Source organism: Pholcus phalangioides, unplaced genomic scaffold, assembly GCF_987345545.1.
Source record: "Pholcus phalangioides strain wild (caught in Gottingen) unplaced genomic scaffold, Ppha-v1.0 ptg000013l_1, whole genome shotgun sequence".
Taxonomy (NCBI): Eukaryota; Metazoa; Arthropoda; class Arachnida; order Araneae; family Pholcidae; genus Pholcus; species Pholcus phalangioides.
In genome coordinates, this window is record NW_028301606.1 from 13,027,437 (window position 1) to 13,042,990 (window position 15,554).

The 15,554-nt window shown below is 35.6% G+C and overlaps 1 protein-coding gene across 1 annotated transcript in view; it reads right to left on the reverse strand.

Annotated features, from left to right (window-relative positions):
* Positions 1–15,554, reverse strand: part of LOC149078625 (uncharacterized) — a 53,714-nt gene that overhangs the window by 10,120 nt on the left and 28,040 nt on the right. The window contains exons 4-5 of the mRNA XM_089240759.1: positions 9,759–9,852; positions 8,272–8,353 (exon numbers count right to left, since the gene is read on the reverse strand). Coding sequence (XP_089096885.1) covers positions 8,272–8,353; positions 9,759–9,852 — 176 coding nt within the window. The remainder of the gene's footprint in view (positions 1–8,271; positions 8,354–9,758; positions 9,853–15,554) is intronic.

The following is a 15,554-nucleotide window of genomic DNA, read 5'->3' on the forward strand; positions in this document are numbered from 1 at the left end:
TCTGTCAATTTGTTTCAGACATTTTACTGGTCCTTGTTTTCAGAAACGTTGAGAAACACTGCTCTAAACATACCCAAGATGGTCTCTCTGGGCGGTCAGCGGTCATGTCTGTCTGTCTGTCTGCTCTAAACATATTGATTTACATTAAAACCTCGGCAAGTCCTCACCCTAATAAGTCTTTCTTCGGTTACGTCCAGCTTCTAGAGACGACAATGTCATTAAGCCCTCGTTTACCCGTCGCTAATTTCGGTAAACTCGTCACTGTGGAAAAGTTTGAGAGAAAGGAACAGGTGATTTTCTACGGATCACTTTAAAGAAAGAGCTTTGCAACAGCATTGTCAGATGTTCAAAAGCGACTATAAAAGCCTTGTGCATCAAAACGGAGCTGGCGCTTCAAATTTGTGTAAAATATATTTGTTGATACACAAACAACAGATTTTTTTCCAAAACAAGGCTTTGGAATATCGACTTTGCCCTGCCCATTGACCCTTCAAGTCAATATCAGGTCCTGTATTCGAGATGTTCGTATCACGAACTATTGCTGAAGAATTTAAAGCACTAAAATTGAATGTTCTGTAAAATTAATTTGCTGGAGATAATATTAACTATCCTAAAGTCACGCGGATGAATCTAAATTATAACAAAATTGGTATAAATCGTCAGTGTGCTTATGTATTCAACCTTAATAAGTTAATACTATAAAATTCAATTTAAAAATTTGAAAAAATTCCTTTTCGCCTCCCCCTTTCATAATCTATAAATTTCGTGTTATTGCAATTTCAATATTAATAAATGTTATTTTACATTTATACGATTTCTACAGTACTGCACTTGAAACTGACAACACTTCGCGTTAGTCGCCGCTCCGCTTAAGCCGTCACAATTTCTCGAAAATTTAAGTGACGTCTTATCGAGGTTTTACGGCATTTTGTTGTCATTTCGTTTACGTGAGTTAAAAAATTATGTATAATTTCTCCAAAAACTTTATTTGTTTAATCATGTTTATAACTATGTCTAAAATAATGTGAATATTTCCGTGGAAATTCCCATCGCGTCTGGGATGGAATTTCGTCTTTAGCGCAGCGCAAGAAAAAAGCCCGTTTCTCACGTCCTCTTTCGACATGAAGGTCGTCTATTCATAGTGCCATTATTAAATTTGAAGACAAACTAAGGCTCCATCACTTTTTAGAAAAAAAAATGAATAGATAGGAAATGTTTTCATTAGAAATGAGGAAAGAAATTACCCGAAATAATTCGGGAAACGCCTCTTTTATTTCCAAAAATGTCGTAGATACTGAAAAAAAGGGTCAAGGAGCTCGATCCTTCCACAACTGAAAGCGATAGAGGAAATATTGTAACTTTCTGTGACTTGGAGGAATTGTTATTCAACATGTGACTACAGTCTTCTTTAACATTCACATGAAGAGTCCTTAACACAGCAGGTGACGAAATGATATATTATGGATGATATTTCTTTACAACTTCATCGTTTTGAATTATGGCTTCAGGTGCTAATTTTTGTGTATGAATAAATTAATAAATTAAATTTCCATTTGAATGTATAGTATAGTAATAGTATTTGTTTTAAATACACTCATACTTCGGTATTTCCCATTCTGTTAGTAACGAATTTCTTCCAGGGGCGTTACACGTGTTTTTGAGTTGGGAAAAAAATTCAATTTTAAGTTGCAACGATTTTATGTTGTAACGTATGCCCTTCTTAAGCCTGTAAGCGGCACAACAGAAATTACTAAACCCTCTTTAAAATGCCATATCTTTTTTTAATGAAGTAAGTAGGCTTTTTCTTCCGATTTTCAACAGGTGAAAACTAAGGGGTTCCGGGAAAAGTATTCCATCGGGAAATTAATTTTACAAAATATCTGGGCTTGTCAATGTTAAAATAAGAGGTGTTTGTGCCAATTTTTTAAACGCGCCCTAAAAAATGGCCAGACTAAAAAAGCAACTCGATCGAAATGTAGATGTGCGAGTAATAGATGTCCACATAAAATAAGTTAGGTGCCATAAGTTTGTATATGCTTGATAATCGTTTAGTAATTTCTCCATTGTATATGCTGGAATTTTGTTGTTATGCAAGCATCATGTTGAAGGTTTGAATGCTCGCTGTGGAGTGACTTTTTAAATGGGACACCGGCTCGTATTTGCATCCGAGAGTTAAAGACCTCAGAAAATCAACTTCAGTCGACGACCACTGTGCCACCAATGGGTTTCGAACCTCACGATGAGAGTTCAGCACGACGCCCACACGACCGCACGGGTGAAAATATTGTGTACCTCCTTGCCTTATAGACTACTTCCAAGGTTACCGTGAGCGTGCCTAGCTTGGAAATCGTTGCCTATAACAATCAGATCCTAGTTAAATCTCCCTTTCTTCAAAATGGCCTACCAGTTAAAATATTTATTAAATAGCCTGAAGTGCCGCAGCCATTCATTGCAGTTCAGAAAGGAGGTTTACAAGCATTCAGTGCATATCCACCATGGCAAATACGAAACATTCAATTGCCACACAACTCTCCGTCGAGTTGCTCTTCAAATGATCATCAAATGGTTATGGTTCTATTTGAGGAAAATTGTTTCCATATTCGTAACGAAACATGGCACACTTTTATTGCGATTGTAACGAATATCAATTCATTAGCGTAAAAGATTCCATACATAGCTAAAAAAGAAATTCTTTCCATTGTGAATGATACAAATAGCTTCAGAAGAAAAATCCAAGATACAAGGCGTGAATGAGCTTGAATTGATGCCGAATATCCGTAAATACCGATTCGGTTTTGATTCTTTGACCCAGTCAGTAACACAGGGAAGTGTTTATAATTAGAGAGAGCCCAACTTCATAAGTAAAACAATAGGCCACACAGAACAGGGAAAGAAAAATTCATTCTTTGTTATCGATTTACGCGGAATTCAAAAAAAAAAAAAAAAAAGAAGTAGCTATGAAAGGGGCAATTTGTATTCGCGATCCGAGAAGTTCGTACCGTTCACCAACATCCACTTTTGTTCCAAGAAACATAGCTTTGCTATGAGAGAGCTCTAGAGACCAGTCAACCCTTTCGATTAACAGTTCCGATGGGTATCTCCATTACAATACTTAATAGGTCACTGAACGGGTTCCTTTTATTAGTAGAGTATTTTCTTACACGGATTATCAAGAGGATTTGATTCTACGAATACATACTATCGAATGCTTTCTCTCGAGTCCTCTTATCCATCGTTATATTGGTAATCGGTATTCGAAGCACGTTTTTTACATGCTCGATATCGTATATTCATTCTTAAATTCGTCGTGGGAATGACATCTTGATCGGATTTGCATTTCAATGTATCTTTACCGATAAAAAAATCGAAAACAACTTTCGATACCGTAAAATGTTCTCAACACCAACGTACAGATGTATAGGGGAAACCTTTCGGAGAAACTAAATTCCGTTCTGCAAGTAACCAATTATATAATCAGACGTATATTTGAATATACATGGTACATACATGGTCAGAAAACCCATTATATACCAATTTCTTTTCTCAATTTGTTTGATGAAAAAGAAAGTACATCTTTTTAGTGTCATTTCAGTACAAAATACATCTGTATAAGTACAAAAATACGTCTGTATAAGTACAAAAATACAACTGCAATATGTTTTTAACTAGAAAAAATTGATTCCTTATTGCTATCATTTTTTGAGAGCTGCTGCAATTCTACGGGTTCGGAGATTTATAAAATCGCATCAAATTGAGAGGATTGAAAACAAAATTCAAAGAGAAAATTCAAAAAAACTATTCATCTTTGCTAAAAAAGCAAATTATTTTTAGAGTTTATTCGTTCATGAATAACACTGAAATAAAAGAAAACTATATTTTAGTTTCCCTTGATTACTCATTGTAACTAATTGAAAAATCCACTCTAATTAATTACAATTGTATGTGTTAATATGCTGTGCCGTGTTAATGTGCAAGCCGTGTTGATGTGCTGTTTGAATTAAATATATGTTAACAGTACTTTTTATAAGCACAGTAATTTACAGCCGTTTTTGTAAAAAAAATAATAATAAATTTCAATGTGTTTTTAGGGGAGTGAACCATAGAGAGTAAAATTAAAGGTCTACCAATACAGTGAAGCATTTTCATAGCAGACACTCATGGGGACCGAAAATTTGGTCCGCTGATGAAGAGTGTTTATTAGTAGGGGGTGAATTATACATCGAAGTCATATTTCTGGATTCGAAAATTGTTCATTAACGGGAGGTGATAGTTAAATGTCCGTAATAGAAAGTATTAGAGGAGTCTGTTCTTCAGAAGGGAGGTTTTGTGCATCGATATTTTCCTGACGTTTTCGATGATTGACGAAAAAGAGCAAGTTTATTGTGTCAATTATGATTGACATTTCGAAATTTCAAGGGGTGGGGTGGGTTTAAATCTAGGAATTAGCAAGTCCTGGGTTTTATTTCTGAATGAGCAAGTGACGCGTTTACCATCGGGCTCTATAAATAATTGGGGAGACTCAAATTTAAATGCAAAATTATTCACTATCAAATGAAAAATCTTTTATCTTTGTTGTGGAGGAGTCTAATGCCTGTTTCGTCAAATCCCCCTCCACGTGTCAATTGTGTTAGAATTCACGACTCCCCCCTCCCCGAAGGTAAGCTATTCCATTTGTTCACAACCCTACTAGAGAAAAATTCCCCGGGATACCACAACCTGGTATTGCAATAAACGATACCCTTAATAAACAATACTGGTGCCTCCTTGACGAAGCAGTTGATTGACGGTGTATTAATAACTCATGGTGCATCCTGTCCATCCCATTGAAAATTTTAAACACTTAGATCAGGCATCTTCTACCCGTCGCTCGCGAGCACCATGGTGCTCCCTGAAGCATCCAGAGTACTCGATGCTCGCGAGCACTTGATCAACTTTCCAACTGAACACCTTCAACATATTGCATTCAAGGATTGAAATCATCCTGATTCCATGTATTCGTATGTCAAACTTGTCGTAAAGGTGCTCTTGTTTTGGTGATGGGTAAAGACAGTGCTCGCGACTAGATAAAGGTTGAAGACCTCTGACTTAGATCATAATTATCCCCCGACACCCGCGTTCCTCCAATGTATACCTATTCAAGAAGTACATACTTATTCTCATTAATCATAATGTCGGATCTCATTATTGTGGAGGCCCCTATGGCGTCCCTGGGCCGTGACTGTGTAGGCCCTTTCATTAACATTACCCTGGCAGTCATGTAAGCTTCACGAGCATCAATTACAGGGAAGTTCTTTTTCTTCGGCAGCTCCCCGGTTTCCGGGATTTTCACAGGTTTCGTGACGTTTTATTCCGCGAAACCCCCTGAAAGCTCTCACGAAACACCAGTTGGAAATCTATGGTACATTTAATGGGGGGTAAAAACAAACATCAATCACATGGACGTAATATAATATAGAAATGAACTGACAGAAGATATACCGAAAAAGAAAATGCTCGTACATGAATATAAAGGTTTATTCCTAAATATATTACGCCTTATCTCGAACATAAATAACGTGGATTGGAGAATATTTGCAGACAAAACCAAAAATTTCTACATCCATTAGGCTGACAAATTGTAAATGTGAAGGTGATGTTTCTTCTCTTTATTTAGAAAGGGACGCGATGATGTCTGTAAACACCATTTTCCAGATTATTACATGTCTTCCAAAGAAAATTATTCACTCTTCCTTTAATGCTTCACAGAAAAAGAAAATAGCGTTCTTTTAGAGACGCGCGTCTTGAATATCTTATCAGAACCGTTCAAGGTCTTAAATAAAAGATGAAAAAAACAGACCACAAAATTATAATGAAAAAAAACATCTGGAGAGCTTTTCTAGGAGAAAAAATAGCTTAAATGAATTAAAGGCCTTTTTGCATTACGTAAAGGCTTTCACTACATACTTTTCTTATCCTAAAAGGTTGTTTGACAGGCATTAAAAAAAAAAGGCTAAAATAAATAAATTTACGCATATTTCTTTAAAAGTATCTCAAAAGGGTTAATGGCGCCATTTAAAGAGCCAAAATATTTTTCCTCCACCGTAAGGAATTTTTCGTCAGGTGGGAGAAATAAATGGCGTATAAAACATATAGTCTTGACGCTTTTTTGGCGTGGTAATCCTTTGTGATATATATACGGTCCATTTATATTTTAAGAATGCAAGTGAAGCACTTATAATACACGCGGATGTTATACAAGGCGGGAGAATGAAACAGATTTGGAGCTATACAAAAGAATTGCTTTGAGAAACTCGATATATAATTCTCATTAATTGTGTGTGTGTTAAATTACTTCCATATTTAATCCTCGAACCTTTAAACGGAGCTCTGGTGCGTGAAGCTCTTTTTTCTTTCTTTCATGTGACTCAATTTCGATGTTTGGGGTTATTACATAACGTTAAAAGGGGGAATACGAAATGCGTTATATGTAGCTACGCTATCCTCTCCACTTGTTAATACACGGGAAAACTGACTATAATGTAGAGATAATGTGATTATTTTGGGGGGAAAGAAAAATCCATCTCTGCCTCCACGAGCACTAGAACCCCGGTCTCTCGTATACCTGATGAGTGCTCTATCACCAAGCTATGAAGGCAGATAGAAACCTCTTCCTTGGAACACATATATGCTGAACGGCACCGTGGGATGGACAGTGACACCCTGTATACATAGGGTGCATAGGCAACAGGGCGTATTTTTTACTGGTGAACCCTTGATCCTAGAGACATATTTCAATTAGAAAAAGTATCCAAATAATGTGTAATGCTCAGATGTGTCGTTCATGCTGCAAGCGGTAGTATAGCTATTGAAATTTTAAAAAAAAACCCTTTTTATATGTGCCAAACCCTGTGCCACCCTGTACCCAAAAACCTAATTAGGAAGTTGCGTTGCCCTGTCTCTCCTCATGGCAACAAAAAATATTTCAAGTTTCTAAGTGAAATATTCGCTGAGGTATTCGAATTCGAAAAACTAAGGAAAATTGAAGGAAAAAAACAGCATAAAATGCGGGTAAACCGTTTATGTCCCAATCATTTTGCGCGGAGGAGGGCTCAAATAGTATGAGCAGCCCCCTTCCAGGTTCCGTTGCCTACCTATGGAGATACGTACAAGAATATACAGGGTATCCCATAAATCAAGCTCATATAACCTCCAGTACTCGTTCCAGATTCTGGTGCTTATCTATGAAGAGACTTTTTCGAAGAACATACAAGGTGTCCTATAAATTCTAAATAATGCAAAAATTCATAAAAACTGAAGTAATTGGTGTATTTGAATGCGGCTTTGAGTGAGTTATTCTCACGTAGAGAGATTGTTTTGGTCCCGGTGGAAAATTTCGTTCAAATTTTTGTCGATAGAGAACACTGGACAAAAGAAAAATCAAGAGTGATTGGACCTGAACCTTCCTTCAATTTCTTCTGTTTTCGAAACGTTCGTAAAGCTCCAGCCGGTGATTTGTGGCTGAGGTAAAACAACTTCACCAACTGTGCTTTGTCCACCACGTCAACATCACAACGAAAACTTTATGTAAGCGCCAGTAACAGGAAAATTCAGAAATAATCTGTTAATCGTACTCCGTGTATTTTAGGATTCTGATTTGCATATTTCCAGTGGATTCGCTTTCGTGAAGCGTCCTCCATCGGCAAAAGCTAGAGCTAAATTTTTTTCCGTACCAAAAAAAAATTCCCCTTCGTGTGTGTTAATAAGTTTTCCGCAAACCATACTAAAATGTACCAATTCCTCGAATTTTCTTGAATTTTTAAACTGTTTGTGAATTTATGGGACATCCTGCATCCTGCCCCATTGATCAACCACTAGCATAGGGATCGAACCCGGTCTTTCACAATATCCAAACAACCACTCGGTGACTTTGAAAACAACTGATGTAAAGTTATGGTTACCGGAAACGAAACGAGCAAAATATGTTACGAAACTTCAGTCGAGTTCCCGTCATTTCTCTCGTTAATGAGAGGGGGAATGGAAATAAGAATAAATTTTCGCATCATCTGGGACATTTGCATAAATCAGGAACTTCCCTAATTCTCGTAGGAGGTATCGACAACCCGCAATGAGAACAAATTGGACGTGACGCCGTCTACTTCCAGCTGTGACACATTCTTTACCAATAATTAGCATTAACATCAATTTTTTTTAGCCGACCCCATGCCCAAAAACACTGTAAAAGACAAGGGTGGGCTTTAAAAAATTATATGAAGAATGATGATGTGCTCTCACCTGTAATAAGTTACGTGCATGCTCGGGATGTTACTCTTCCCGTGGCTCATCGTTAATTTCGCAGATGTTGCAAGACGGTGGCCTGCCATAACAATAAAAAACAGAATTAAAAGAATAATATTTCTGCATAATTATTTATATTACATTGCGTATTGTGCACCATTCGAATGAAATTTTAGTGACATGTAAAAGTGACAATGTTTTGATTTGAGAAAATTTGCTGGCAGGTTTCACGATCAGATTGACATGATAGAGTAATTCACGTAGGCTTACATTAGTAAACACTAGCAAAATATTTTTCTTTACTAATTTGAAAATTTGGAGAATATGGATGCCATTAAATCAGTGGTTTGAAATCTGTTTCATTTGCGGAGCCCTTTTTTGGAATCAATTCATATCAAGGAGGAACCCCCTTGGACACCTTTTTTTAAAATGTATTTATTGATTTCACTGATTTTATTCTATTTTTCTTGGAGTGGCCATGGAGCCCGTGTGAACGCGGAGCACAGGTTGAGAACCACTACTATAAATCAAGGGTCACAAAAAAGTGGTTCTTTGACGAATAAACAAGCTTTTCATATCTGGCCATGGCTTGCGATGAGATTGAACTTTTTACAAATTCGCTGTATTTTGAATTTTAAATATAATAACGAGTGGAAAAGTTGAAAATTTCAGAAATTCGAAAAAGCATTAAGAGTGAGCAGATTTCACAGAGACGAAAGCATGACAAATGATCAATTTTCTGTCGGTTTTGCTAAACATCGCAAATTCCTACCAAATACTGCCAATTTCTAACAAATGCTACCAATATCCACCAAATATCGTCAATTTTCACCGAATGTCAAAAACGACCGCTAAATGTCACTGACTTCTAAACAATCTCGCCTATTCCGACCAATGGTACAACTAAGTTATAATGCATTCTCACAGAACAACTTGAAAAATTGGCTATGTAGTCGAGAAGGTCCTTTCTTTTCTCAGTTTGTTTTGGTTCAGAGAAGTGGCTCGCTTATTCACAGGTTATTGAATGCGACCCGCCGTCTGAATGAAATTAAACTTAGTTGACTCACCCTTCGTTGATTCTGAGTTTGCAACCTATCCAAAAAATATGAAATCGAATGTGTAGGAAGATTTTTTTGTAATAATAATAATAATAATACTGTAATAATAAATTATACATTTGGAATTTTTTTCTTTTCTCATCAACGATTATGCGGTTATATTCTATCTTTTCCTGCTATCGCTCAGTATGCGGTAGCCGTTTGCATTCGGCACTCCCTGTAAAGGTCATCGGATCGACAACCGAAATCTCACCGAATGAATTCATTTCTAAACGGATGCATCTGATCATCGGATAGATGATCGAAGAAATGAATAATAATAATAATAAAAGAGGTGGAGGGCCTTGCCGCGCCGCCTCCTATCATGTAGGCAGACAGATAGAAATGTGTGTGTTGTAATGGAGGAGATATCTTAACGTTACTCACCGCATCTGCACCTGCAAGGGTCATGTTTGTCCAGGTAGTGCTCCAGGGTATCCCAGCCACCTCCTACCCGAACCATCACGTGACTACGTAGAATCTGTGAGTAATTAAGAACAAAAAAAAAATTTGTTATATAATAGAAACGGGTACTTACTCCAAATCACGATCCTACACACACTCACATATAAGAAGCGTTATTATTAAAAAAAGCTGAGCAAGCAAACGAGTTTTTTTTTTTTTTGCCTCGAAACAAACTTAGCTTTTTTCAAGTATAATGAGATCTTCAGCTCTATACGACGTGATCTAAAGAGTTAAGAGATGGCGAACACGTTAGAGGCTATTTTTCACATGTTTCGAGGCTCGTATTCGGCAGATTTTAATGCACGATTTACGGAATTGAGTGGCTGACAAACACTTAAAGCATAAAAATGTGGGGAAAAAAAGAGATGGATGCCACGAAGAGTTGAAGAGTAAATCTTTTAGACATTAGAAGAGGTTATTTTATTAGTATTGGCTTTTCTTTTCTAACACAACGCGCATATGGGTTCTTGTTTTTGCTTATAAATTCGTAAAAAAAGAATTTGCTTTGACAGTAAGCAAAGAAATGCGTTCATTCCTGTCATATGAAGAGGTGAGATACACTGTATATAATTTTAAAACCGGTCTGGTGGAGTGTTCTTCAACAGCTGGCCCCGCAAAATATTTCGCCCAATTTATGTAGCCACTGTATGCATAATTTTAGATTTAATCATTTTTATTTTAGATTTAATAACAAATTTATTTCTGTCTTAGCCATCAGAAGTTCCGCAAATCATTTCGCCTATTCATTTATTTTTTTACCCTTAAACTAGTTCTCATATTTATGTACCTTTTGCCAGTCCGCAAATTATTTCTTCTGGATTTTATATTTTTTGGAGGTCTTTTCAAATAATTTCTTTTCTTCAAAAATTATTTCTTTCTTCAGAAATTATTTTTCCTAATAATTATGAAATTATTTTTCCCAGTAATTATGAAATTATTTTTCCCAGTAATTATGAAATTATTTTTCCCAGTAATTATGAAATTATTTTTCCCAGTAATTATGAAATTATTTTTCCCAGTAATTATGAAATTATTTTTCCCAGTAATTATGAAATTATTTCTGAAAGTATAACTTTGAAATTACTTCTTTTACTAATTCTGAAATATACAGGGTGGACGAGAAGTTCTGGACATATTTAAAAAATAAATAGCAAATTACCCAATGGACAGGAAAAGGTGCGGTTTGCACTAAAATACTTATAGCTTAGAATTTTTTGTTTTTCATTTTTTTGATAGCTGTAAAACAAGGAACTCGACATAACGCACATAAAATGCAACGCCAACAGTGTATAATTAATGTTTTTTTGTGACATTTAGCGTTTCATAAAACTGTGATTTTGAGCACCCTTTTTTGCTCGGCTACATCTAAACGGGTGAAAAGGTGCTCGTGTTGAAATATCGTAGTTTTATGTAACGTAAATTGTCACACACATTAACTATACACTGTTTGTATTACATTTTATGTTATACCGAGTTTTTTGTTTTACATCACCATCTGTGAGTGAAGTCTGAACTTTTTTAATTTATCAAAAAAATAAAAACTTTAGTCCATGATAAATATTTCAGTTCAAGTCGCATCTTTTCATGTCAATTGGTTGATTTGTTATTGATTTTTAAAATGCATCCAGAACCTCTAGTCCACCCTGTGTATATTCAATTTTTTCATTTTAAATTTAGGTCAAGTAGGCCATGTAATGTTCTAATCTATCTTTACTCATTCGCAATAGCAAAAATTAATAAGAAAACTATTTTTTTCTCAAACTATTAATTAATTATACCGCAAAATTTTGACCCGTACATTGAATTATTCTCACGTTGCACACATAACATCACAGATAACATGTTTTCAAGAACGTGCGATTAATATCTTTCACAGAATCAACGATTACAAAACACTTAATCGAATAATATATATATATATATATATATACACACGCACACACAAGCAAACTAAAACTTTAAGAATAATTTCAATTGCGAGACATTAAAAAGGAAAAGTCATTTCCGACTCATACATTATTCATGAAAAATGTGCTGATATATATGATACATATATATGCATATTATTAACAATATCATATCAGAAGACCTTTTTTATATTTTAATACGCCGGGTGTGGCACGTCTAAAACGCATTATCGAACTGATTTCGGTACCAAGTGGAAACTCTCCGCATCATGATTAAATAATAATAATCATAAAATACTACCGTTATCTTTTTCTAAGAAGATTCGTCAGGGATAAATGCTTAATCGAGAACTCATTAACCTCGTTTAATGAGCTCCCGATTATGAACTTTTTTTAAAAAAAAATGATTATAAAATCTCTACCGTATGATATCGACGCGATAACAATTAGTCAATTAGCATCCTATGTTAATAAGTCAGTTAATAAGACACCGATTAGGTGCCGGGAGAACCCAAGGAAATGTCTTTTAAAAATAGAAGAGACATCTTTTTTTTTTTTTTAAGTATCTTCAATTAATCACGTGTATCAGTAATAACCATACAAAACCATAGCATGACCTTAAAACAACAACAAATAAAAGCCTAGTCTTTGTTAAAGAAAATGCGTGAGTAATCTCATGTATCTTTCATTAGGCCGTACAGCGTAGGCCGCGAGCGTTTCTTTTTTTTTTCCCCCATTAACTCGGTAAAGGCTTTAGTTAGTTTTTCTAACTCATTCTTCTTCTATTTTGATGCCATATTTATCATTTAATTCACTGGGCTCATTTTAACAGGGGCTTGACTTTTTTAACCTAAATTTCTACTTTTTTCAAAAAAAAATGGGTGGTTAAAAAAATGTCTTTTTTGTTTTTTTTGGCAATATATTTTTGAAAGGAGTGGCCTTTTTAAAAAAAATTCGTGTTCCCAATTCTTCACTGCTATGTAAATAAATAGGGAAATATGTGTGTATACATATTAAAGCTCAAAGCGATATTGGTTGTCATACAAAGGAAATCATTTACTGGTTATTTCCCAGCGCTTTTATTTTTGAATTTTTTTTTTTACCACGTGGTGGTCCCTTGTATATAATCGACTTTATTATTTTGTCATTTTTTTTTTATATGCTGTTATGGATAGATGTGATGTTGTGGATGGAATAGGAAATCAACCGACGTTGATTGCGCATTAGTTCATGTCCAAATTCTAGCATGAAAGCTGCTGCTTCTTTTTCCTCACTCCCTTCAGGGCACGGAATTTTCGAGAATTTGTGTTACGTTGAAAAAAAAAAAAAAAATCCTCCGTGACTAGAATTGAAGATGTAATAAATATAGCACGTATGTTTATTTTCCCATTTAAGTAATGTCTATTGTATTGCGCGATATAAACATACAAATGCTTAGAATGAAATTTCATTCATGATGATTTTGAAATCACCCTCGAGGCTCTGTGAAGATCTTATTCTTTGATATTTATTTGAGTATTTTGTATGCTATTATTATTCTATCTGAAGAGTATCCAGATCACACACACGCTATCATTTTTCTCCATCTTTCAAGATCCTATGTAAATCTATTATTTTAATGACAGTAATAAAATGCTCTTTCTTGCCGTGTGTAACGTTGTTTATTGCAGTTTTATGTGTGTTGTTTTCGTAATCTGTTTGTGATCTTTCCATATAATATCCGATATTGAACGGTTTACCACCAAAAAAATGTGGTAAGAGATATTATAAAAGGGGTGGAGAACTTCTCTTATATATATGCAGACAGAGAGCTAGCACCTTTCATAGAAGCATTATAGAGTCTTACCAGACGTGGAGCCCGGTGCGGAAGAAAGGAGCCATTTAAAAGAGGGGTGCGAAAAAAGGGCAGTATTATAATAACTTCGAGGCTTCAACAGCACATATTTTACAATGTATAGGTATGTCACGGTAAATGTGGTAAATCGGTGATCACATCCATTATAGCCGGTTATAACCCCCACAATCGTCTCGGAAAGTTTGATAAATTTCCATAATCTATCACATCTATCACATTTACCGATGATTGTGCATAATCCCCTAATGAAGTTGATAAGTATGATAAATATGGAATAAAAATCATGCAGAAATATAATTTAAATTCAACCACGTATCACACACAGATTCTCCCGTACGTGATGGTTTCACTACACTTATTTTGCCATGAAAATTAAATTAAATTAAATTAAAATACAGTAAGTGTTGTAAGGATAAAAACGTGTATAAATTATCATCAGTCAAGTAATTTTAGCTTTCTTTAGATTTATCAAAATTTTTCAACATAATCAACATCACCGATCGGATTCGTCACTCTAGAGTCTAGACTGAAGTTTAAGTAAGATTATACGGAAATTTTTAGTAATTCATTGACGATTTATCACATTTACCAACGTGTGCTGGGAATTATGCATGAATTCGCAAAATTTATCAAAATTACCAAAATGGTCGGTGATTATGCATAATCACTCGATTTATCACATTTTCCTAACATATGTAATACATACATACCCCTGGTACCCCCTAACATATATACCCCTGGTATTACGGGTTTTCAACCATGCAGAACGAACGTGACCCAGTTTGAAAAGGTCTCTCCGCAGGGAACCGGCAGACCTTCAACAGGATAACAACATAACGAGGGAATTTAAGCATTCGTCATTTCAACTTAATAATATGTACGACAGATGGCAGCACAAGTATATCGACTATAAGCGCCCGAGTGGCATGGTGGTAAGTTGCTCATCTACCACCGTGAAGGTTGCCGTCGGGTCCCTGGTTCGATCACGCGGGAAGAATACAGATAGGATATTTTCCCCAACGATCTTGAGGAGACCACCGATAGATGGCGCCTCCATTTCCAACCCGACTCATTACGGTAGTAAATTGCGAATAGCCATATGGCCGGAGTTGGTATGTAGTGAAACAGTATAGCACGTGTGAGATCTGAATTTTATTAGGTTTGAATGAGACATCTCAGTAGCCCCCTGCGACCGAAGTTTTGGTCGTGACCCATAGATTAAGAACACCTGGAATAATGTAATCTCCCCTTCCCCCCCCCCCCTTCCAGATTTTTTCCCTAAGAATCTCCACCAAATAATTACGATTATTATCAATCCCCCAAATTTCATTCAAAAACTTACAGTTTACAGTAACTACTGGAATTTTCCATTTAATTAGTTCGTATGACCTTCGACCTTTCTTATAAATCCAAATAGATGATAGTTTGAACTTTAAGACTTCAAGAAAAATCGACCTCAATAAAATAACACGTACATTTCTCTTTACAGCGAAGATATGAAACGTGTATTCATTTATCACCTAAGAGAAGATTGCAGGTAAATAATGTATAGCGAAATTTTTATCTTGCACCCAATATTCCCGTGGACACTGCAATCGCTCATATCAGGACTTTCTTATAGGGTATGGGGAGGAGGGGGGAAGATTAGGTGTATATATAAGATGTTTTCAAACTAACACGACATCGCGGCAAAGCTCTGAAGTCACGAAAAGTGTAGCAGGAAAAAAAAGAATGAAATACCTAGAAAAAACATTAAAAAATATATATATATATCCAGTAATAAAAGGTGGGGCCCTCCATCATCACGATTCGCTCGGGGCACCACTTGAAACGTCGGAAGAAATTTCGAATAGAACAAATCTTTTCCACGTTTTATAATATAGAAAATATTATATTGCTATTGCGTTACGAATGTCTAGCAGATTTATGATTGGACGTGCTTTTGTGTATGGAATC